The sequence below is a fragment of the Lipotes vexillifer genome, unplaced genomic scaffold (genome assembly GCF_000442215.2).
Source record: "Lipotes vexillifer unplaced genomic scaffold, Lipotes_vexillifer_v1.1 scaffold657, whole genome shotgun sequence".
In the NCBI taxonomy this organism is placed as follows: domain Eukaryota; kingdom Metazoa; phylum Chordata; class Mammalia; order Artiodactyla; family Lipotidae; genus Lipotes; species Lipotes vexillifer.
This window is the reverse complement of record NW_006774518.1, coordinates 1,486,006-1,512,264: the sequence shown is the minus strand read 5'-3', so window position 1 is coordinate 1,512,264 and position 26,259 is coordinate 1,486,006. Positions and strand designations below refer to the sequence as shown.

The 26,259-nt window shown below is 39.6% G+C and overlaps 1 protein-coding gene across 1 annotated transcript; it reads left to right on the top strand.

The window, feature by feature from the left end:
* The first annotated feature begins 4,599 nt into the window (after window positions 1–4,599).
* On the top strand, window positions 4,600–11,463 carry ZSCAN16 (zinc finger and SCAN domain containing 16). The gene is made up of 4 exons (XM_007449255.1): window positions 4,600–4,659; window positions 5,289–5,705; window positions 6,707–6,845; window positions 10,829–11,463. Exons 2-4 carry the CDS (start codon window positions 5,322–5,324, stop codon window positions 11,347–11,349), a joined length of 1,044 nt encoding a protein of 347 aa, XP_007449317.1. The 5' UTR covers window positions 4,600–4,659; window positions 5,289–5,321; the 3' UTR covers window positions 11,350–11,463.
* The last annotated feature ends 14,796 nt before the right edge of the window (window positions 11,464–26,259 follow it).

Sequence of the window (26,259 nt, the reverse complement as noted above, 5' to 3'; positions counted from 1 at the left end):
AAATGTCAATAGTGACTGTATTTAGGTGATGAAAATAGAATGATTCTCTTCTTTTCTTTCTACTTGTCTTATATTCCAAATGGAAAAGTTAGAATTTATCCTACACATGTAATAAATACTTTTAAAAAATTAAAATGCTACAGAATTTTCTGAGCCTTTCTGGAGATGATTCTTTGATAGTTTTTTCAATTATTTCCTTTAGGATTGGTTTTTTTAGATTTTTCTACTTCTTGAATGAATTTCGGAACTAATGGTTTTTTCCCAGAAAACCATCAATTTCATTAAGATTTTTAAAAATTTTGGTAGCATACTTACCTCATCTGCTATTATTTGTCATTGATAACTTAATTTTCTTCTCTCACTTGGATTTACCATAGGTTTGTTGTTTTTATGGGCTCATTTACAAAGATTTCATTCTTGGATTTATTTATTAATGTGACTTTTTCTATTTTTAATTCATTTACTTTTATTTTTCTTTTCTAACCTTTTCCTTGGGAATTTCTTTCTCATTCTTTTTCTGATTTCTTGAGTTGAATTCTTAGTTCATTTATGTTCTCTCTGTTGAAATAATAAAAGCAAGTGAGTATATACATCTACCAAGTGCTGATATTTTTTTAAATTGTTCACTAGTGTTTTTTCTGGGGTTTTGTTTTGCTTTGCTTTGTTTGTTGGTAGTTTTGGAAGATATAACTAGAGGGGGAGAAGGGAGGACTCTCCTTGTCATACATAGACTGTCTGCTTATGCCTTAGTAAAGAGGTCAGAGAGGCTTTATCCAAGTAGAGGAATGACATACCTAAGACAAGGGCAGAGCCAGGATTTTAACAGGATCTGTGACAGTGGTTAGAAGCCTCATTTTGTCTGATGTGTAACCACTCAAGTTACCACAGCTGGTGCTCCAAGGCGCTGGTGTGTTGATTCTCTGAAGTTGACGAGTGACTGAAGCCAGGGGTACCTGAAGAATACTCTGGGCTACTCAGTAAGTTCACGGCCTCTAGCAAGGTTTGTGTTTGAAAACCTGATAAAAGAATTTGATACAACAAGGCACTAAATAAGGAGGGAGAAACATGCTAATAGTGCACCGTGCACTAAAGGGGGAACAGGAAATAGTTAAGCATTTTCTACATTTTTTACTTGCTCAGTTGGCTATGAGGGACATATTATGCCAGTCAAGGGAAAGGGCTTTGGCTTTCCATCATGTAATTCTAATGAAAGAAGAACAGGGGTTATCCTTTGTCTAAATGTTTCTCCCCAGAGAGGAGAGTTTTCTAAAGCTTACATGAAAGTCACTCATTTCTACGCTTTCTAAATGTTCCACCCAGGTTTACTTGATCACTTATATTTGCCCGAAGCACAGGGAAGTTAGATCTGATTTTCGTCTTAAAGGAGTTATACTCTTTTACAGGATGACTTGTCAGGCAAAGAATTTCAGAGAGACAAAAGAGATATTGATGGCATTCTCCAAACAGGAAAATTGTTTGTAAGTTGTGAAGAATAAATAGGGTTTAAAAGAAATTATCTTTTTCTATTTACACCAGTATTAAGTTTTTATAAAAATTAAACCTTAACAGAAATATATAATGTATAAAATGCAAGTTCTCTGTAAGTTTACCCCAAGTGATAATCACTGAGAACACATTTAAGATGATTATTTTACAAAAATGATCATATACTGTTTTGTAACTTACTTTTTTTACTCAATATGTCTTTGGCATCTTATAGTTTTTAGTTTTAAAAATCATGAGGGTATAAGGACTTCCCTGGTGGCACAGTGGTTAAGAATCTGCCTGCCAATGTAGGTAGACGTGGGTTCGAGCCCTGGTCCAGGAAAATCCCACAGGCCGCGAGACAACTAAGCCCGTGTGCCACAACTACTGAGCCTGCGCTCTAGAGCCCATGAGCCACAACTACTGAAGCCCACACGCCTAGAGCCTGTGCTCCCAACAAGAGAATCCACCACATTGAGAAGCCTGCACACCAGAACGAAGAGTAGCCCTGGCTCACCGCAAGCAGAGAAAAGCCCACGTGCAGCAACGAAGACCCAACGCAGTCAAATAAATAAAATAAAATTTTTTAAAAAGTGATTGGGTATATAGAAATTGAAATTCCCAAATGCTGGATATTCAAGTTTCCCCATTTAAATAAAAAATCTCTCTTTGTACACATGTTCAAACATTTGTATACGTATTTTATATGGATAATTCAAAGAAGCTAAGTTGCTGGATCAAGGAGTACAGACATATTAATTTTAAGATGTCTTCCAAAAATATACAGCTAACAGTGCCTCTATTTCCACACGCTTTCTAATATTGAATATTATCGATTTTTTGTCTTTAGTAATCGAAAAGATTTTTAAAATCTCATTATTGTTTTAATGTAAATTCTTTAAGTAGTAAATTTGAATACTTTTTAACAGTCATTTTTGTCTATCAATATTTGTGTTCTATAAATGCCAACTTAGGTCCTTTGCCAATTTTTCTACTGGCCTGTTCATGTTTTTCTTTTCTTTTTTTTTTTTCAAGAGATCTTTGCTTATTAGGAAAATCAGCCCTGTGTCTTTGAGATGTGTGGTATATTTTACTCTGAGCTTATATTTTAGGTGGTTTTTTTTTCATTCAAAAATCCTAAACTTTTCCATCACCAGTTCCGTTTATCTTTCTGTTCATGGCTTTTCAGTTATGTCTTTAGGGTTTTTTACGTCACACTTAGAAAGTCCCTCCCCACTCCAAGGTAGCAATAGCTTCACACTTACAAGTTTATTTTTAACACAGCAGCCAGAAAAATCTTTTCAATGCCTAAGTCTGATCAAGCTACTCCTCTGCTCAGAAATTCTGAACGGCTTTTCATCTTGGAGTACAAAACAATATCCTCGCACTCACGCAAGACCCTCAGCTCTCTCTCTCTCTACTCCCAACACCCTTTTGCTCCTTCAGCTCCAGACACCTAAGTCTCCTTCCTATTCTTTGATTATTTCAAATACTCTCCATTCCAGGCCTTTGCATTTTCTATCCCTCTCCCAGAAACCCCTTTACCCCTAAGGGCCCACTCACTCATCTCCCTCAATCTTTGCTCAAGTCAATGTACTAGTGAAGTCCTCAATGACGACCATATTAAAATTGCCTTACTTCTGGGCTTCCCTGGTGGCGCGGTGGCTAAGAGTCCGCCTGCTGATGCAGGGGACACGGGTTCGTGCCCCAGTCCGAGAAAATCTCACATGCTATGGAGCGGCTGGGCCTGTGAGGCCACACCAGTGAAAGGCCCATGTACCGCAAAAAAAAAAAAAAAAAAAAATTGTATTACTCCTTCATTGTCATTCCAAACTCCATATTTTCTTTACCAGGTCCCGCAAAAAAAAAAAAAAAAAAAAATTGTATTACTCCTTCATTGTCATTCCAAACTCCATATTTTCTTTATTTTCTCCTGAGCACTAACAACCACCATCTGATACACTATATATTTTTCTTGTTTGTTTATTGCCTGCCTCCCTACCCCGACCCTCCACACACACACACTTAGAAGTTTTATGAAGGCACGGGCATTGTTCTACTTTAAACTAGTTCCAGCTTCTAGAACAGTGCCTGGCACAGTAGGTGAATAATCAATATTTGTGAAAGAAAGAGAAAGGAGAAAAAAACCCAAGCTTTTCTTACCCATCAGCTTGGCAAAGATCAAAATATTTCATAACATTGCCTTGGCAAGTATAGGTAAACATCGCAGATGCGTTCTGTGATTAGTAATTTGGCACTAAGAAAAGTACAAATGCCCCTACTCTGTGCTCTAGTAAATCTTTTTCTAGGAATATATACTATGGGTATATCCTTACACACAAGAAATTATGATGTTCAGAGTAATTTATTGCAGCATTGTTTGAAAAATAAAAGAATGGAAACAAGCTACTTGACCATCAATAGTGTAATTATTAATAAATTATGGCATAATTGAATACTATGTGATTATTCTTTTTAAAAAAGAGCAAGATGGAAGAAGCCCTTTATGTACAATCTCCAAAATCAATTAGTAGGAGGGGAAAAAAAAACAAGTTGCAGAACTGTTACCATTTGTGTATGGGTGTGTGTATTTGGGGGTGAGGGTGAGGGAATCTAAACCTGCGTAATATACCTATGGAATGATATAGCATATGTCACGAAAAATGGTTGTCAAATCTAGATGCGGGGGCCAGTTATCCTTTTCTTTTCTAATCTTTTTTATTGAAATTTACTTAATTTACAGTGTTGTGTTAGTTTCGAGTGTACAGCAGAGTGATTCAGTTATACCTATATTCTTTTTAGATTCTTTTCCACTATAGGTTATAATTCTTTTTAAACACTGAACTATGTGAATGCATTACATACCCATATTACTTATTTAATAATTAAGTGGGGGAAAAAATCTTGAGAGGGAAAAAGTTTTTTTTTTAAGAGCAAAAAAACCCAGCTTGCGGACGCCTAAGTCCCATCAGTCCAATGTACAGGATCCGGGCCCTCCGCGGGCTAGAGCTGAGGGTGGGAAGCCCGGCGGACGCCACCGAGGCGAGGCTTCCTAGAGCGGCCCGGAAGTGCCCAGCTGACAGCGACCCAGCACCGATTGGTCGGTTTGAGTCTGACCTTTGTTCGGGCCGCCCAAAAGACGCTAGCCGTCGCACCTGTACCTCTCCGCGCGAGGTGAGTCTCTCCCGGCTCCTGGGTGGAGGAGGGGGCTGGGCATAGTCGTGGTCTGCAGCAACTGTCTCCCCACACCTCCCCGTCACAGGCTGTGCCCTCCCACCAGACATAGCTATGAGAGAGGACTTGGGCCGACATCCCGGGAGAACGGAGCGAAAGGGAACACTGGTTACGAGTTGCTCTGCGAGGGCATTCATCCTAACCCCCTTCCTGAGTTGGCGCATGTACCCCACAACCACTGCATCCTAGGGACCCGTACATCTCAGGTTGTGGAATGAAAGAGGCTTTTAACAACGCTGTTAATACTTAGCGTTTATTTAGTGCTTGCTCTCAGGCCAAGGACTTTGCATACTTATTTAATCTACACGTCGACCCTATGAGAAACATGAGAATTTTTACAGATGAGGATCTAGTAACTTGCTCTAAATTACACAACAGCCCAGATTCAAATGCATGCTCCTGCTTCAGTGTTCTTATTTACAGCCTCCTGTCAGACTGTTTTCTCTACTCAGTTCTGGTTGCTTCCCTTTATCAGTGTTTATGTTCACAGCGGCTTTTGTCATTTCTCTATGGTAACAGATTTTTCTCTGAGACAAGATTCTAAGAGATTCTCCTTGAATCAGTTCCAGATAGAGGATTCATCTCCTGAAAAACAGCCCAGAATGGCCACATCCCTGGAACCTGAGGAACAAAAAGGACTTTTAATAGTTAAGGCAGACCATTATGGTGGACAGGACTCCATCTCACAGAAGTACAGTCCTCACACAAGGGAACTCTTCAGGCAGCACTTCAGGAAGCTCTGCTATCAGGATGCACCTGGACCCCGTGAAGCTCTTACCCAGCTCTGGGAGCTTTGCCACCAGTGGCTGAGGCCAGAATGCCACACAAAGGAGCAGATTTTAGACCTGCTGGTGCTTGAACAGTTCCTGAGCATTCTCCCTAGGGACCTGCAAGCATGGGTGCAGGCACACCATCCAGAGACTGGAGAGGAGGCAGTGACTGTGCTGGAGGATCTGGAGAGAGAGCTTGATGAACCTCGAAAGCAGGTGGGAAGGGGGCGGTCATTTGGCTGTGAGAGAGCAGGGTTTAGACCAAGCCAAAGCAAAAAGCATATGAAAGAACACCTGAAGGTATTTAATATGTTACCCTAGAGAAGAACAAGGCTTAGGGACTGACTGCCAGTGTCAAATAACTGAAGTGTGACTGAGTAAAAAGAGACACTAGACTGATTCTATGTCAGTTTGGAAGGCTAGGATCAGTGAGAAGCTGTAGGAAGGCAAAAAGGTATCAGGAAAACAAACAATTTTCTAACATTCATGGTTACCTATACATAACATAGGCTACCTTGTAATAAAAAACTCCCCTTCAAGGTTTGGTTCAAGTAGATAATAAGGATAATACAGAACAGCATGGTCTAATTGTGACCCATTCACATTTAATACATGTAATTAAATATACATTTAATATATGGTAATTAAATATAATGTGAGCCCTATATGTAATTTAAATTTTTAGTAGCTACATTTGTGAAATTAAATACATTTCATTTAACCAAAAATATGTAATCATGTAATCAATATTAAACATGAGGTATTTTACATTTTTTAATTTCAGTTTTCAATATTTGAATGTATTTTACACTTCACATATCTCAATTTGTATTAGCCACATTTCAAGTGCTCAGTAACCACATCTGGCTAGTGGCTATCATATTGGACCACATGCTTATAGAAGAAATGCCCCCATTTGGTGGAAGTTGGGTTCGATGATCTTTAAGGTACCTTTCAAGTCCCCAGACTCTGATTCTGGACCTCTGCAGATCACTGTTAGAGGCACTGAATTTTCTTCTCCAGTGTCCTGAACTGTACAGATTAGACTGCGTCTCTTCGTTTTTCGTCATTATGGCCATTTGCAATTGCATCAGAATTTGTCCTCTTTTCCATGGCCCTGGTTCCTGGCACATGCTTCTTTTGATCTTTCTCTGAAGTTCTTTCAGTTCTTTGACAAAATCTACCTTGCAAGCCCAATCATACTTCATTGTTCCCAGGTCCCAGCCAATTCAGAAAGACAGGACACACTTTTGGACAAGTTGGCCCCCTTGAGAAGGCCACATGAGTCACTGACTATCCAGCTCCATCCCAAGAAGACCCAGCAGGAGCAGGAATCTGGGGAGCCCCAAAGGACTGGTAAGGAGCAGGAGTCTGTGTTTATGAGGGAAGAGCTGGTTCCTTAGGTTACAGAGGAGCTTTCTCACTTTCATCTTCTCCCTTTTAAGTTTTCCTGCTTGTCCTTCACCTCACTGTGGAAGATCTTATCTCCCTTCCTACCCTTGCCCTATCATGGAAAGAACTGTATTTCAGTTTTTTATTAGACTTAAAAGCTGCTATTTGGCCCAAGGGGGTGGGCGAGGAGTTCGCCAGATGTAATCAATGCTACTAATGGAACACAAGATGTGGACTGATAAGAGTCCCTTGAGTTTGGCATTTAGAAGTTAATGAGTCTTACCAAGAGTATCAGGAGGCAGAAGCTGAAAGAGGCAGACTATTTTAATAAGCTTTAGTAAGCTTAACTCTGTGGAATCCTCACCTCTTTTCTGTGAGAAGCCATATGTTTCTCTCCTCACCTTTCAGAGAAGACAGGACACGCACTTATAAAATAGGTCGCAATAATAATTTAACGTGTCAATTGTGCTAAATTGTATTGCGGAGGACACGGAGAATTATTATTATTATGACTAATGGCTTATCTATGCAAAACTTTAAATTCTAGATATCTTTCCTTCTGTTTTGTTTTTTTTTTTACAAATACTTCTGGACCAGTTTCACTCTGCTTCCCGTTAATGTAAGTCCAGAAAATTACACACTTCCTATACCTAAAATTATAGAGGTTTACACATGTGCTGCTACCAAAATAACCTTCCAAGGGAATACTATACAGTTAAAATGTGAACTGTATTTTCTTAATCTAATCTACCAAAAGATACCTCATGAAATCTAGCTATCCTTGAGGCTTGTGACTTCTTAGGGAAGTCTACTTTGTCTGCATTGAACAGTATTAATATGACTTTTTTCTAAGGTACAGCCCTGGCAATCTTACACAATTTTTATCTGTGTTCCCACTACCACTATACTCCCCACCAAAAAACAGACAAACAAAAAACAAAACCACCAAAGCAAAACCAAAGGAAAAAAAGAAAAAAAACCCGCAGAAATCACAACAAATACATTTGAAGAAATGCCTCTCAACTTTATTAAAAGAATGTAATATCTCGTCCAAATCCTCATTTCACAATTAAACAGATATACCCACAGTGATTGTGACTTTTCCAAGTTTCCATAAGGAGTTAGAGGGAAAGCTGGGGCTCCTGCCTATTAGTAGAACAATTTTTTAAAACCATCATGATAATATACCAAAAAGCCAGAGTCTTTTAAAATAAATTTATTGTTAAATAGACTTTTTTATGCAATATCTCGTTTTAAAATTTTCATTGTATCCATATCAGCAAGATTATTAGTATTAGCCGTTGGCTAGGGTAATGGGACTCGTCTCTGTAAACATACCTGGAAATTATAATAGTGGTCACTTAATACAGAATTATCTTCACATATGAGAGAACTTGGAGAACCGAGTGTTTTGCAGTTCTTTGTAGCACATTGTCAGGTATTTCAAAGGGAATTTTTGGATGTTCTGTTAACCCACAACTCTGACTCTCCGGTAGCAGTAAGTGATAGTCTACTTTGTTCCAGTTTCACTTCAGTCAGCATTTAACCTTATTCTTTCCCTCTAGACTGTCAAGCAGGGTGTACATATGGTAATCAAATGGTCTTTATGGACATATCCTCATCTCAGTGACGAGCGGAACTGGGCTTATTTGGAATATAACTGATAGGAACTCTTGGATATGCCAAAATAAAATTGGAAGAGTGGCCCTGGCAGAAGATGCTAAAATGAAATACTCCTAATTTCGTCAGTTCTGAAACAAGATCTCCTAGAATCCTATTAGCCTGGGAATAGCTGGCACTTGGAAGAGATACATAAAGCCCTGAAACTCCGGTTGGCCAAGTAGACTGCAGGTCCCTGAGATGAGAAAAGTTCCCATTTGACAGTTTCCATACAATTTTCTTTATGTTCAATTGCAGATGTAAGGGAGAGGGTTATAATTTGAATTGCTGAACAAGGAAAACTGACCCTGTATTTTAAAAAAGAAATCTTTTCAAGTCCTGGTGAGGGATTTTTCTCCAGACTTCTCCTGAAGTTGTAGGAGAGAGACTCATCCTAAGGACTGGTAGATTCCCCTGAAGGTGGTAAACTGACCACAAGTGCCAACTCTTTGTATCCTTTTTAAAAAGATATTCATCTTCATCAGTAAGCCACTGAAAACCAACCATCAGTGACTCCAGTATGTAAAAGAAGCTGTTGAGCCAACATGTTGATGTTGGAAAACACTTTTCTTAATGGTATGGAGGTGTCTCTGATTTCTGTGATTTGCTTAATGATCATTAACCTACTAACTTAGCAATACTTCTGCCACACATTATACTTTTACACATGCTTTATCATACATTTCATCATCTGATCAAACTATAGGAAAGGAGGAGTGCACAGAGGTGATAAGGAAACCAAAATGGTTATGATCTGCCAACATTTAAACAATTATCAGCAAAGCCAGGACTGATATCTGGACTTTCTGGCTCTAATCCAGTCCTTGTAATTTCTAGCCTGAGATAATATGTTATTTAGATTCCAAAACAATATCATTTTAGAGCAAATAACCAAACTTTAAGAAATATATTGCCTGATTAAAAAATATATATTGTAAGGAGGACGGTAAGATTTGAGTAAGATTTGGTAGGATGGGGACACTGTGATGACAGTGAAGAATGGGATTCATGGCGCTCAGTCCAGAGCCAGTGTTTTCCATACCCAGCCCAGGAACTGAAATGTTCGAGTAGCTCTTGCTGCTTCTTCCATCATACCGAGTGAACCACTGAAAACCATATGTGATTAAATGATTGTTGTACAGTTGGGATTCCTAGGCCTGTTGAGATGGAGGTTTCATCATAACCAAATAGGTGACACCCAGCATTAAGATCAAATAGGTTTATTCCCTCCAAATCATCAAAACACCTATTTTCTTATAGAATTCAACTCAACAAATATTTATTGAGTACTTGCTATGTGCCAAGTTCTATGCTTAGCTTGGGGTTGAGGATATGGGGATCAGAAAGAGGAGAGAGCACATCCGATTTAGGAGGTTAGGGAAGGCTTCCTGGAGGAGACAGCATTTGTGATGGACCTTGAATAATAGCTAGGCCATTGGCTCTCAAAGTGCAGTCCCTGGACCAGCAGTGTCTGTCATACCAAGAAGAGCAAATTTCAGGGCTCTACTCCAGCCTTGTCAAATCAGAAGCTCTGGGGGTAGGTAGCACAGCAATGTTTTGATAAGCCATCCAGATGATTCTGATGCACAATAAAGTTTGAGAACCACCAAGCTAGGGTTTAAACGGGGGGAGATGATAGTGAGGATATCAGTTTCAGAAAAAGGATTCAACCCAGCACATAGATCAGACCATCCACTGTCACTTCCTGCTTAGCTTCCTCCATTTATCCTGACCTGCATGCTCTCTGCTTTTAGCTAACTATTATTTATACATACTTCTCTCCTTTAATGGTTCTGACTCACTATATTCCTCTCAGACCCCTGATCCCATTACCTTCTTCAGTCACTTTTACTTGGTTTTACTCCCACTTACTACCTAGGTTTCAGACCCCTCATGTTTCTCCCAAAATTTTACCTCCCTCCCCATCTGTTTTCTAATATCCCTGTTTATCCCTCTTAGTTATCCTTGGCATGTGTGTAGTTCCCATTTACCACTCTGCATTTGCACAGGATTGCCAGGTAACCCCTCGTCCACACTTTTGCCTTTTCCTCTCTTCATAATCTATTCACAAATAATGTATCCTGCTATCTTCCTTACTGGCCCCTTCTTTAATTTCTTCCCTATATTGTCAATATATGTTTTGATGGTGCCAAATATCTAATTTGTGCATTGCATGTGACTTTTCATTTTTATAACACATTTTTAACATTTACATGCTCTTTATTCCATAGGTTTTTTCTTCTTAAACCTAGAATAGGACCTGTTTGTATACTGTTCATTTGTTACAGGTGATAAAACCAAGACTAAGAATAAAGAGTTGTCCCAGAAGGAAGATATACCCAAAGACATGGAATTCCTTGGGAAAATAAACAACAGACTTACCAAAGCTATTCCTCAGTATCCTGAATCCAAAGATGCTATTGAAAGTGAAGGCAGTTTCGAGTGGCAACAGAGGGAAAGAAGACGCTATAAATGTGATGACTGTGGAAAAAGTTTCAGTCATAGCTCAGACCTTAGTAAACACAGGAGAACTCACACTGGAGAGAAGCCCTATAAATGTGGCGAATGTGGAAAAGCCTTCATTCAACACTCACATCTCATTGGACATCACAGAGTACACACTGGAGTGAAACCCTATAAATGTAAAGAATGTGGGAAAGATTTCAGCGGGCGCACAGGTCTCATTCAGCATCAGAGAATCCACACAGGTGAAAAACCCTATGAATGTGATGAGTGTGGGAGGCCCTTCCGTGTAAGTTCAGCCCTTATTAGACATCAAAGAATTCATACAGCAAATAAGCTCTACTAATACGGTAGAAGTAACAAAAGTTCTTTAGACACTCAGGCCTAATTAGTTAACAGAGAAATCTGCCTTGGAGACCTTGAGTATCCTGATGTAGGCAAAGCTTCAATCATCATTAAAAATTTTTCTAGGGGCTTCCCTGGTGGCGCAGTGGTTGAGAGTCCGCCTGCCGATGCAGGGGACACGGGTTCGTGCCCTGGTCCGGGAAGATCCCACATGCCGCGGAGCGGCTGGGCCCGTGAGCTATGGCCGCTGAGCCTGCGCATCCGGAGCCTGTGCTCTGCAACGGGAGAGGCCACGACAGTGAGAGGCCCGCGTACTGCAAAAAAAGAAAAAAAAAAAAAAATTAGGCCGGGCCGCTGAGCCTGCGCATCCGGAGCCTGTGCTCTGCAACGGGAGAGGCCACGACAGTGAGAGGCCCGCGTACTGCAAAAAAAGAAAAAAAAAAAAAAATTTCTCTGGCACCAGAGAATTTACCTGAATAAAATTTCCTTTTATTTCTAAAGTAGTTCAGTTTCTTGGAAGGAACTAAGAGTTATTTCAGAAAGCCTTGTCCACTGCCAGCATTGCTCACTTGCAGCCCAAGATAACCATGTTTCCTGGTCCTGGTTGAAAGATGTGAATTCTACCTCTCGACTCTGGCTCCTTTTTCCTTGGCCACTCAGTGTATGACTTTAGGCAAGACATTTATATTTTCTCTGCCTTCATTTTCCCATTCTGCAAAGTGCAGATGATATAATAGAAGCCCACCGGGTATGCTGTATTAAAATAGATGAAAACTGCTTTTGAAATTAAGAACTAAAACCATACTATTTTTCCCCATCATTAGTGATGTAATGGCCTAAATATCCCTTATCTTAAAGTGGGGAATATAATAATTTTGTGGAATATTTTGCTTTGCCAATGAAAAAAAATGAGGAAACCACCAGAAAGCAGGCTAAGAAAAACATTAAAATGGAGAGGAAAGCAATAAGTCATCAGTGGGAGCTGCTGGGAAGGGGGATGATGGAGTGTGTTAGGGATCTGTAACTTTGGATAAGTCACTTCTCTTCTGAATCTCAGGTCATTTAAAATGAGGGAGATGGGGAGAGGTTGGTCTAGAACTGCACTGTCCATTATGGTAGCCAGTGCCCACATGTGGCTATATACATTTAAACTTAACTGAAATAAAGTGGAAAATTCAGTTCCTTGGTAACATTAGCCACATTTCAAGTGCTCAATAGCCACGTGTGGCTAGTAGCTACAATAATGGACAGCACAGATCCAGACCATTTTTTATCACTGCAGAAACTTCTCAAGGACATTGCTGTTCAATCATTGGTAGGGTAACTTCCAGCTTTGGTATGTGATTCTGAGTTCAGGATGGTAGCAAAAGAGATATCTGAAGAGGCTGTAATTGCAATAGGAGATAAAGTACAAACACCTTAAAACAAAGTAATTTAGTAAAAATAACTCTGTGGTACTTTTTCAGCCTTAGAAAGAGAGTATTGTAATTGGAGAAAGATGATTATTAAGTAAATACAATAACCTAATAATCAATTGAAAGCTTAACTTACTACCTCATCTCTATAAAAAGAGTGTAATTACCTTTACAAGGTAACATCCCCTGTCAGTTACCCTATACTAATGAGAAACTGGGACTCTCAGGACACTAATACTTTAAGACACAGTGAACAATTTAGTTTTTCTTTTTCTTTTTGGCTTCGGAATGTATTAGCATTTCATGAACGTATTTGCGACAGTTTTACATCACTAGTTTGAGAATTTTATAGCATGACAGGAATTGTGACCAAAGGCCAACACGTTCAAATTTACAACACCATCAAACTGCCACAAACCACTGATTCTAGGAATAGCCATCACCAAAATGATCAGGAAGTGATCTAATCTCTTACTGAAGACATTAATTACACATACTTGCTTTGAGAGTCGGAAAAGCACCAGAATCATTTTGTGTCTGCTACTATTGGAAGATGACTCTTAAATCATTTCCTCATAACACCATAAAGATAAACTGAGCTTTTATGTCTTTTGAACATAATGCTTTTAAAAAAATAAAAGTAAGTTTACTTTGAATGTATACATCAACTGATACAAATATTTTAAGACATCAGGTTTCACACTCATACTTGTTTTTTCATTTATCTGAGCACTATTTCAAAACATTTGAAACAAAGGATTTTTTAATGATCATGAAAAGTAAAGTATTAAATCTTTAGTATTAGAAACATCCTTATCTAAAAAATAAAGTTAGGTGCTTAATGAATGACAGCTTTTCCCCCTTTACCTTCAGTCTTGCTAAAAAACTGTCATGTGTAGAAGCTGTTCACAGTCTTTAAAGGGGAAACTCATGTTTCTGATCTTATCCTTGAATTTAGAGTCTTCTGCAATGGTAAGAAAGATGATCTTGGCTACCACAACATTAAGTTTACTCAAATGGGTAAAAACAATAACAGACTGATTTTCCTCTAACGTACTCTGTATGACTGAACATTCTATTCAGGTAGTAGTTTTGAATACCTGTTGTGTATAAAGAATTGTTCTAGTCTTAGAGTTGTATACCCTCAAAGTCTGAGTGAAGAGTAGTTTGGAGCACTGAGTCTATGCTACCCTTTTTAGTCTGGTGTTGATTCCAAATTGCCACCACAGTGTCCACCATCTGATCTTGACCAGAGGGGCAAGGATAAGAGTCAGGGAGGTACAGAAGGATTTGGGGCCAGAGACAGCCTGGTGTGATAGTGGCAAGAGAAGAAAGTCCAGTGGGACCTGGGATAACTGCTGGCATAAGGCAAAGGAGGCATGAGGTTGAAGGAGATCTAAGTAGTTGTTAGTATTATGAAGGATTAGGCAGTGTCCTAGTAAGTCTGTAGAAACGCACAAAAAAATTGGTGAGGATGCAAGCAGTTAGAAAGAAGAGCTCTGAGTTCAATCACAGCCACAGTTATTGGAAAAGAAGGTGTAATATGTTAGACGCCGTAATCAGAACCACTGAGTTCTAGCAGAGAGCCATCCTGGAATGTTGGCACCTGCTCTAAAAGAACCCTAAACATGGAAGGCAGTTTCTCAAATAGTTGTGTCAAAAACATATGCATCACTCCTCCCAAATTTTTTGGAGGGTTTTTCTTTTTTTTGGAGGGAGGCAAGAACTTGTAGTTTGTAGTTTTCATGAACTAGTAGAACAGACAGTGATTTTAAGAGGCATCTAAAGGGAGTACGGGGGCAGTTCTTTCAGATACAGTTGGGGAATGGTTAAACTGGTGATGTTGAATGAGGAGCCAACAGCTATAAAGGGAGGAAACAGATGAGAGTTGGGGTAGGAGAGGATGTCGGAGGTATGCACGGGCCTTGGTGAACATGGGGGAAACAAGATAGAGGAGAAGGGGATGGAACAAAAAGAGAATGATAAAAAAGGAGCAAGGGTATAGGGAAAGGAACAAAGATAAAATAAGAGATGGTGATAGAAAAGAGTGACAAGTCTAATATTGACATCAATTATAATTGCGACAGTGGGTCATATGCCACAGCCATACGAAGGTGAACAGATCAGCTTATCCCAAGGTCATTGAGTCTTACATGCACAGCACATATTATTTATGTTATCTTTATTGAATGGGTCTACAATCTCATTCTGAGCATGAAATTATTTCTTTATAGTCTAATCAAAATGTCCATCAACAGTGAAACTGCTAGAAACTTTGAAATGCTTCAAAACAACCTGTTCTCCCCTTAGTAATATCACAGGGCAATTAGACTAAGGTTCTAAAAGAATAGATCTCTCAGTCTTTCTTACTCAAATCCTCTACAGCACAGTTTCTCAACCTTGGTTTTACTGACATTTTCAGCCAAACAATTTCTTGCTGTGGGGGGGCTGTCCTCTGCAGTGTGGGATGTTTAGCAGCATTCCTGGCCTCTACCCTCTAGATACCAGCAGCCCCAACTTGTGGCAAGCAAAAATTTCTTAAGAGATGCAAATGTTCCCTGAGGAACAAAATCTCTCCCCCGCCCTGCCAGCCCAGTTGAGAACCATTGCTCTATAGGAAAATAATCTGATTTCCATGACCGTTCCACATCATATACAATAAGATTCAACTTAGAAATGTTATATATGGCCAGCACTGTTAGACCCTTTTACTACCCCACAAAATGATTTTCTAGACCTTCTTCTTCCCTCTATACCATACTTCTGCTGCTACCCTCTCCTTTTCCCCTTGACCCAACCACAAATAGACACTTTATCCTTGATCTGCACTGTCCAATACATTAGCCACTAGGTACATGTGGCTATCGAGCACTTGAAATGTGGCTACGCAACTGAGGAACTAAATTTTTTTCACTTTAATTTAAATTTAAAAACTGATACTCAATTCAGTTATTGGAAAACCTTTAAGTATGTTCGGTGTATTTCGGGTACAGGAATCTATTTTTTCCATTCAAAATTTTATGTAATCTCAATACAGATCAAGTACTTCCAATGAAAATTTAATAACTGAATTGAGATGTGTAGTAAGTATAAACACACTGGATTACAAAGACTTAGTATGAAAAAAGGAATGTAAAATATTTCATTAATAAGTTATATTAGATTTTAAAATAATATTTTGGATATACTGGTTTAAATAAAATACATTAAGAATTAATTTCACCTATCTTTTTACATTTTTAATGTGGCTACTAGAAAACTTACATCCACATAGGTGGATCACATTACATTCCTATTAATTGGACAACACTGATCAAGATCTCACTCTCAGGGAAGGTCCCATTCACTATGTTCCAAACCACCTCAATTCTGTGAGGTTAAGTTCTGTGCTGCCAAGGACTTTTTACCTTTTTCTTCTTATTCATTAATCCAACAGGTATTTACTGAGTGCATGCTATGTGCCATGCCTCTATTTTAGGTATTGGGGATAGAGCAGGATATAACAAGATATTTCCATGTAAGACTGTGAGAAAAATAGTGAATGTTAAAATTAAAGGTATAATTCTGTCCTTTCAGATGGAAGACTTATGAAAAAAAAGGCAGGGTTTTTCAGGTTAGGTGTGGGGAGGAAGGAAAGAAAAGGGGGAAAAATAGATTGTTACTTCGGGATTACAATTTCATTTCAATTTAATAAGATTTTAAGTTTGGTTTGTTTGGCAAGTCCAATAGCACAGCAATAGGGACTAAAGGTCTTTGGATATGCCATTGCATGAGAGGACTTATTAATGGTTAGACGTGCTTTATGCATTATTTTTAATACACACTTCATAGTATTTACTGCAGAAGTCTCTTTGGGGAAATTAGCAATGGAACAATTTCTATATGTAAGAACCATAAGTTCCCATGTATGTTGAATTAACCTATTATATATCACCGTAATACTGGGTACAAGGAAGGAAATTTCATTAAACCAGTTATTGTGCCTTTTTGTTTTTCTCTACTCCACTCAGTAGATAGTCTTGGAAAACTCTGCTATAGCCTTAACTTTATCTCAAAGACATGAAGTGATTACGTGCTTTTGATGTTTTTTGTTTAAAAATAACTTACCTATGAAGAACAATCAACAGTTAGATAATTATAAACAAATTCTATTTTACTATCTATATAAAAATACAAACATGAATATGAGGACATCTAAAAATTCAGAAATAGTTATATGTTCCATGTATCAATGTATAAAAACATAGCTGGAAGGAAATCCTTTTTCAGAATCAGGAAATAGTGCCTTATCTACTAGGTTAAAATCCTAAATCCTCCAGCAAATGTATAATTCCATATTTCGAACAACTTTAGTATTTCATTGTCACATAAAATATGTAAATAGCTATTCACATTATTGTGGTGATTTGCATGTACAATAGGAGTCAGATGGGAAAGAAAATACCATTCTTATTTGCAAAGCAATGACAACACAATAAATCTGGAATCTTTGAAATAATTTAAAGTTAAAACATTTCTTCACCTACTGCATATATTTATAAGTTACGTTAATGTCTAACTCTTGCACAAGTTGAGTTTTTTGCATAAACACTTAATGCTACTTTCTAGGCACTCTCTTACTCAAGGGTTGACCTTAAATTCATTTTTCCCCTTGGATCAGTATTCTTGACACCTATGGAAAAGAACATCCTGGCTCCTCCAGAAAGTAGATAAAGCTAAGTCAGAAATAAAGAAGAAATAAACATGACACTCCAATTGGAAAAGTATAAAACCATCACAGTCAGACAGTTTGGCTTCAAATGAAGAGTAAGTAAATCAATACCTCCTAGAAAAATCTATGCCACTTCTTACATGAAACCCAAACTACTACCAGGACTTTGAGTTAGTTCAGTGTAGACATTCTACCAGACATAATGTATTTGATAAAGCTTCTAGCTTTTTATCTTCAGACTGGTTTGCTATATTAATTCAGGAGTCTCAGGAATATGAGAAACAATGACAATAATTCAAAATTTTTCATTATCTGTTCTTGGATGTGTCTTCATTTGTCACAACTGTTGGGCTATAATAAAGGAGCTGCTTCTGTCTTTTCATTAAAAAAAAGAAATCCCTGCTTTTATAAGCCTGTATTACAGTGAAGGAATACAAGACAAATATCAAATAGGAGTAGTGGTATATGGAATATAAATAATGAAATGAAACAGAGTGGCTGAATGACTACTACAAGTAGTCAGAAAAGGCTTTTCTGAAGAGCTGACATTCTAACTGAAATATAAATGTCCAGCCTTGGGAAGTTCTGAAGAAGACCCTGTCGGGCAAAGGGAATTGCTTATGCAGTCTCTACAGTAGGGATGAATCTGATGTGTTTACAGGAAATGAAAGAAGGTCATTGGGTCTAAAGCAGTGGATTAAGGGGAATGTGGTATAAAATTAGGCTAGAGAGGTGAGCAGGGGCCAGGATATGTATTCTAAGCATGATGGGACACCATTGGAAGGGAAGGACATGATCTGATTTTTGTTTTTAAAGTATCATTCTGGTCCCTTAAGGAAGCAAGATTGAGAAAAAAGCAGAAGCAAGGAGACCAGTCAAGAGGCTACTGCATTAATCCAGATGAGAGAAGGTGGTGGCACCAACCACAGGTCCAAAGTGGACATGAAGAGAAATAAAAGGATTCAAGGTATACTTTGGAGATAAAGCCAAAACAATTTGCTAAAAGATTGTTGTAGACTCCTAAATTCTCACACAAAAAGATGTTTAAATACTGGGTTAAACATATGAAGTTGCCATTTCTGTGTGTCAGAAGCAGTCAAATATCAGCAATTTCAAATGATTTAACCTAAGTAGAAACAAAATAAGAACAGAGAAAAATCTAGAGAGAAATGGAACAGGAGAAAGGACTTTGAAATTGTGTGGGGGCCTAATTATGGGCCTAATTAATTTGTTAAATGAAAATTTGTATTCTTTTCTCCTTAAAACTTTCTGTGGAAGGCACCCTTTGTTAAGCCCTTTGTCTAAAGGGAAATTGCCAACAAACCTGATGAGATTCAGAACACCACTATAATAACATGTCTCTGTACAAACTTCCTTCTGGATAGCACATTTCCTAAACTGATAAAGTCAAGGTTACTAATGAAAGGCAGTGGAGCAGAGGTTAAAAGCAGAATGCCTGGGTATGAATCCTTACTCTGCCTGTTACTAGTTATATGACCTTGGCTTACTTTCTGTGCCTCAGGTCTCCCATCTGTAAAATGGTGGTAAAATGGTTATCTACCTCATAAGGTAGGAATTACGTAAGTGACCAAATGTAATGGGTTTAGAACAGTGCCTGACACATAGTAAGTGCTATGTTAGCCGCTGCCAATAGAGCAGTTAGGTCTTGTTTATCAAAATGCATCATGTTCAGCATTTTCTTCCCCCCAGACTGCTTAAATTAGTTAACTGGCATTTGATCTTCATGAATTCACTGCATTTGTTGCTGTTGTGTGTGTTTTAAAATAATTCCTGTAATGTTAACAATTACCCTAATTCTGAACTGCTCCCTGCTCCCTAAATACCTAACCCCAAACCCAGCCCGGACGGCCCCACCTGTCCACCGGCAGAGAACACCACCCCGGTGACCCTCACTGGGGCACTCACCCGCCAGCTCTCGTCTCCTGGCGGTTTCCAGCCCCCCCGCGCCGGGTCCAGCTCACAGCGCCGTTTACCGGGCCGCAAATCCCCGCCCTGGGAGCTCTGGAACCTTTAGCTACAGAAAGTGGCGGGGAGTCGCGAGAGCGCTGAAAAAGGGGGCCGGTCTTTCCCGGGTTCAGAAACACTGAGGTTACCCCTGGAAAGAAGCCCAGGGCTCCCAGGTGGAAGAATAGGAGACCCGTTTTGGGGAGATCCGGAAACGCGCTGCCCTGCAGCCGGTTCGGACGCAGCTACGTCGGCGGGGCATTCTCGAAAAGTCGACCAACCACGAGCCTGTGGAAACCTCCAGGACTGCGCGAGAGGCCCGAAAGTGACTTTGGGGACAGGCTTCTTCCGCGGCCCGCAGCTTCCTTTCCTCTCCCTCCGCGCAATTGTCGACCCCATGCCGCGGCTCCCTAGAGCGCGGGTCTGGCGGGCCCAGGCCGGGGGTGGGCCGAAGCCTTTAGGGGCCTCGGGTGCAGGAAAAGCCCGGTCAACCGCGGACAGGGAAAGGGGGTTTCTTCTGCTTAAGTTCATCCTGAAGGTCAGGCGTTTCTCTCTTCTGCGAGAGGGTCTGGCTGGGACGTTCGCGTCTCTGGGTCACACTAGGAAGGGGCACCGAGGAGCTTCCTCCACTCACGTCTCGCGGTTGCCAACTGTACCTGCTGTGCCCCGCTCACCGTGGTCTGGCAGGACCTTGTGCACTAAGGGAGAGGAAAACTGGCCTCTGTTTAAACTTCACTGATCCTTAGGGGAAATGAGGGCCCAGGATGAAATGGGTGAAGAGTACCGGCGCTAGTATTCTTTAAACCTGGATTCAAATTCCCGCTCCACCACTTTCCTGTTAGGATCAAGGGCAATGTTTTTAACCTCTCTAAGCCTCGGTTTCCTTGTTTGTGTAAGTCAGAATAATATAGTGCTTGTTTCATAGGATGGTTGTGACGACTGTGAGAGTGCAGTAAAAAACTTAGTCTTTAGACATTTCCCTCCCCTCCCCTATCACTCATCCATGTCAGACAAATAGGACTAATTAACCAACTGTCACTTTTGCTTTTCTGGAGCTCGTGTGAAGAAAAGTAAAGTGCAAGACTTGAGTAAGGGAGAAACCACGAAGAATACAAAAGATTGACAGTCATTGTGAGCTTCACATAGTTGCCCATCCCAGCATTTTCACCTCACTTGGCTCCTGGCACATGGTAGGCTCTTGATAAGTACTTACTTGGATGAATGAGGACAGATCTAGGGAAAAGGAATTAAAGAACAGAAGGGAGAAAGTGAATCAGACTGACTAAATTTAGCTAGTTGATAAAATAAGCGAAACCACTTTTCTTGTCAGAAATGTATGGTAGTCACTAGGCTCCTGTGTCAGACAAAGGACTTTACTTAATGACACAAGTATCATGAGCTTCATGCTTCCCTTGTCCTCAAAGCCAGAGGAGTGATGTGGAGGGGCCCCAGTGGGTGCTGCTCACACCATGGGTTTGCGTCCTAGCAGAGGAACCCCAAGCATAGGAAAAGCCAGTCTTTGCCCAGCCTTGCCCCAGAGTGAGGCAATATCTTTATTATCCTGGTTAGGAAACAAATCTACTCCACAAGGAGATACAAACATCTTTGAAAAGATAATCTAAAAGAAAATCTGTCAGAACCCTTGGAGAAATGTGAGAGATCCTTGGAGAATTGTTTCCCAACACTCTAGGTAATAGCATCTGGGGTTAGAGGAGATGTCAGCCTTTTTTTTTTTTTAAACTTTATATACATCAAGATTCTGGTTTTTATCATATTTTGTTATTTTAATTTTTAAAAATATAATAAAAATAAAAGGCAAACAGAGAAGTTTACATTTGTTTTAGTAAGGGATAAGGAGCCACTCAGGGTCTGTGGCTGGGGAAATGATAATGGTATTTAAGGAACATGAATCTAGTAAACATATCTGGAATGGACTAAAGTTATGAAGATTATCTCACGGCTGCAGTCATGTAGGTATGAGGTAATTAGAACTGAGGAAGGTGGCTATAATAGAGAAGAGCAACATTTCAAAGGAGAAATCTGCTGCCTCCCACCCTGGAATTGATTTAAAGCAACTTTTACCTGGCCCACAGGGCCCCAGATCAAAGCCAGTTCTCACAGTGAAAATTTAAAGTCACCACTCTGCAGTAATAATGAGGATATGGCAACACCAGTCACAAATCAAGTAGGTGGCCTGGCTCTGCTCCTAGCTGAGAAGCTGTACCTGTGCCTTGTGGCCTCCCCTAGCTCAGCAGGCCTATCCACCAAGCTTGCAACTTCTGCCCTGCTCACTGTTTTGCATTTTTATTCTGTTTCTGATCAGTAGAGATTCAAAGAATGTTTCAACCTAAATGTTTCTTTTTTCCACTTTTTTATATTAACCCATTTCTATGTTTAGAGCAGCGTGGATTAAATACTTAACATACTCATTTACCTAGAAGACATCTGCCAACTTGGACTTCAGCATTCATTCCCCAACTGATTTATTTAAAGTTTCCTTCTGTTCTCTGGATTGTCTCTTTCTGTTCTCTGGATTGTCTCTTTCTTTTGGGGGGGGCGGTCAGATCTCTTTGTTACTCTTGTCCCGCCTTTCATGCTCTGCACCTGATTTTCATTAAATGTCCTCTGGATTGGATGCTTATATTTAGGAATGGAGTCCTGTGCTGGTTAATTTAGGTAGTATGAGTTTCTGCTGCAGTTGTAGGAGGCTGCTTGTGCAGCTCATATTATCCCAATGGAAATTCTCAGTCCGGGTTGTATGTAAGTAGGCAGGCCTTCCTTTAGAGTGAGTGGGAGCAAGCAGACAGGCTGGGAGCCTACACAATTACCAAAATGAGAACCTCTTTCTCCTCCTTGTTCCATCGTAGAGGTCCAGAGTCATTTCAAATTTTGCTATGCTTCTTTCTGAGGCCTCAGTTTTCTTATTAAGAGCCCTCAACGATTATTTTAGAAAACAGGTATCAAGCTAGAGGGCAGAAGACCCAGCTCCCAGTTAAAAAAGGGAGATATCCAACTGTCCCAAATGCAGTTCTTAAATGAATAGCCCATTCTTGCCATTTGCACCTCTTGGTCCTGAGGTTTGAACTTCTCCAGGATTCTTCTGCAGATGCATACCTGGCCCTGGTGTCTTACAGGGCAATTTCCTCTGCTTCTCCAACAATCTGATCCCAATTGCTGATTCTTTTCCAGAAATTCCTCAAAATTTCTGCTCCACTCTTTATGTTCTAGCACTGTTATTTATTTATTTTGTTTTTAATTTTTTCAGTCATTTAAGTGTGTTCCTGGGAGGGAAAGGAAGTAGATATATGTCACCCTTCCAACTTGAACTTAAAACAAGCCATGTTCTTCTATACCACCTCTCTCTCACTTTCTCATTTTTACACACCTCATTTTTGGATTCTTAGAGAAGGCTTTCTGATTAAAGTGAAATCTGAGCCAGACCTCAAAGGATGGATAGAGTTCAGGTAAGTGGAGAGTAGTAGGAAGTACACTTCTAGCAGAGGGGTCAGTATGAGCAGAAGTGTGATACTGAATGAAGTAGCAGGTATGAGAACCAAGTCACCTCCTATTAAGCCAGACATTAAAGAGATTTGCAAAATGTGAAATGATTCCACTCCTTTTACTTTTTTTGAAAATATAGTTAAATTTCATAAAATATTAAAGTAACAAAATATGTTACTTAAGTTAACATGTAATGGGTATGTTATTGTTAAAGAATAAATATTTTTAATTCCTCAGTTTTAATTTCGAACAAAGCAAATCTTGATGGATATGACCCATATAAACATAAGCTCTTTGGAGTCCTCACTAGTTTTTAAGAGTATAAAAGGAGTCATGAGACCAAAATATTTGAGAATTAATATGCTAGTCCATACACTATATGAAGTGATGCTTCTGAAACTAAAATGTAGAGCAACTATGGAAAATGTGGGAACACCCTTGTGGCCCTAGGTGTGGAAAATATTTGGAGTCTTATTAAAAACATGTCGCCTGCTTATACAAATAAGGAAAGTATGAGTAACCAGGGTCTAACTTTTTTTGTGCTTTGGTGGGTCTGTCATGGTTGTTGGACCTAGCGACTCAGGCAGTTTAAAATATGTTCTAAACCCTGGTGTGGCTAATTATAGTAGTGATTTAAAAGGGTGAAATGCTTACTTCCCATAGCAGGAAGTCAATAGATAATATATCTATACCTGAAAAATCAAGAAATGGCAGTGTTAGCGTGTTATTTATAAATATGGAGGTTAATATCAAGAGTAAAAGGAAAGAGTTAAAGTGGTTGTCTCTGGGGAATAGATATTGATAACGGAAGGGAAGAGTGAGGCCTGGTGTTTTTCACACCATAAACCTGAGAGTGCTATTCAATTTTATTTACTTTTTTTTTTTTTTAGGCTGCATTGGGTCTGTTGCTGCCCACAGGCTTTCTCTAGTTGTGGTGAGGTGGGGCTACTCTTCGTTGCGATGTGTGGGCTTCTCGTTGCAGAGCACAGACTCTAGGAATGCGGGCTTCAGTAGTTGCAGCACATGGGCTTAGTAGTTGTGGCTCGCAGGCTCTAGAGCACAGGCTCAGTAGTTGTGGTGCACAGGCTTGGTTGCTCTGCAGCATGTGGGATCTTCCCGGACCAGGGATCGAATCCATGTCCCCTGCATTGGCAGGTGGATTCTTATCCACTGCGCCACCAGGGGAGTCCCTACTTTTTTAAAATGTATTTTTATTAGTAAAATGCACAAGTCAGGTGTGCAACTCAATGAATTTTTACATATGTATGCAACCATGTTAACTACAACTCCAATCAATGGTAAACATTTTTTTGTCTTCTGTCACCAGAGATTAATTTTACTTGTTCATACAAGGCTACTTTTATTCAACATAATATTTTTTAGATTCATCTACATTGTTCATATATCAGTAGCTCCTTTTAATTTCTGAGTAGTATTCCACTGTATGAACATAACACTATTTGATTCTCTGTTATCCTGTTGATGAGCATTTGGGTTTTTCCAGTTTGGGCCTACTATGAATAAAGCTGCTATGGACTTATGTTTTCATATCTCTTAGGTAAATACTTAAGGGTGAGATTACTGGGTCATAATGTAGGCATTATTTAACTTCATTAAAAATTACCATTTTTCAAACTAGTACCATTTTACACTCCCATTAGGAGTGTATAAGAGTTCCAGTTGCTTCATATCCTCACTAGCACTTGGTATTGTCAGTCATTTTAATTTTAGCCATTCTAATGGATGTGTAGTAGCTTTAGTTTCATATTTCATTGATGAATATGACCTTGAGTACCTTTTAATGTACTTATTGATAATTCATATATATTCTTTGGTAAAGTGTGTGTCCATAACTTTTGCCTATTTATGTTTGTCTTCTTATGATTGAGTTGTAAGAGTTCTTTATATATTCTGGATACCAGCTGTCAGAAATATGTATTGAAAATATTTTCCAGGGACTTGCCCAGTGGCACAGTGGTTAAAGAATCCACCTGCCAATGCAAGGGACATGCATCCGAGCCCTGGTCCGGGGAGATCCCACATGCCGCGGAGCAACTAAGCCTGTGCACCATATCTACTGAGCCTGCGCTCTAGAGCCTACGAGCCACAACTGCTGAGCCCGCATGCCACAACTACTGAAGCTCGCATGCCTAGAGCCTGTACTCCGCAACAAGAGAAGCCACTGCAATGAGAAGCCCACACACCGCAACAAAGAGCAGCCTCGGCCCACTGCAACTAGAGAAAGCCCACGTGCAGCAACAAAGACCCAACACAGCCAAAAAATAAATAAATAAAATAAAATAAATAAAGAAGAAGATATTTTCCGGTCTGTAGCTTCTTTTCACTTTCTAAATGGTGCTTTTTGTTGAACAGAAAATTTAAATTTTGATGAAGTCATATTTAGCAATTTTATCTGTTATTATTAGGGCTTTTTGAGAAATCTTTGCTTAGGTTATAACACTATTTTACTTCTAAACTACCTATGTGTACAACTTTCGTTTCTAAAAATTATTTTTTAATGTGAAAAAAGAAACTGAGAGCATAGTTCTAGTCTGTTGCCAGTTATTTCTAGTTACCATCCCAGCCGGGAGGCAAGAACTATGAGATAAAGAGCAAAAATAAGTGTTTTGAAAGAGCTGAAGCACTGTAACATCTCAGTGTCTATTGTTATTTGTTTCATTGTGATGATTAGATGACAAAACTCTTAAAAACAAACCAAAGCTACTGGGGGTAGACAAAATATTTTTAGGTTAAGGTTGGGGACTGGATAGAAACATCGGTGGTGGCTATCAGCAGGAACAGATAAGGAGGGGAAATTAAGATGAAGACTGGAGAGACTTCCCTGGTGGTTAAGAATCGGCCTGCCAATGCTAGGGGACACGGGTTCAAGCCCTGGTCCCACATGCCGCGCAGTAACTAAGCGCGGGCGCCACAACTACTGAGCCTGCGCTCTAGTGCCCGTGCTCTGCAACAAGAGAAGCCACCGCGATGAGAAGCACTCACACCGCAACGAAGAGTAGCCCCCGCTCACCGCAACTAGAGGAAGAATTTGTGCAGCAACGAAGACCCTACGCAGCCAAAAATAAATAAAATAAATAAATATATTTTTTAAAAAGTGAAGACTGGAGGGGAACCTGAAAACCCAAAATAAATTGGTAGTTAGAAAAAGTGTTAAAGGAATAAAAATGGGGGACCAAAGTAAAACAGTTTTCATGTGAAAATAAATTAAGGAAAAACTTCATTTAAATTGGAGTCAGGAAGCCCTGAAGGAGAGCTCTCACGCATGTACCACTGTTACAACCTGCATAACCAGCAGGAA

What these genes read in the sequence shown, in the direction of transcription:
- ZSCAN16 (XM_007449255.1), top strand. Translation starts at nt 5,322, where the DNA reads ATGGCCACATCCCTGGAACCTGAGGAACAAAAAGGACTTTTAATAGTT. An exon ending in TTGATGAACCTCGAAAGCAG is followed by an intron (nt 5,706 to 6,706) that starts GTGGGAAGGGGG and finishes CATTGTTCCCAG; the next exon opens with GTCCCAGCCAATTCAGAAAG. An exon ending in TGGGGAGCCCCAAAGGACTG is followed by an intron (nt 6,846 to 10,828) that starts GTAAGGAGCAGG and finishes CATTTGTTACAG; the next exon opens with GTGATAAAACCAAGACTAAG.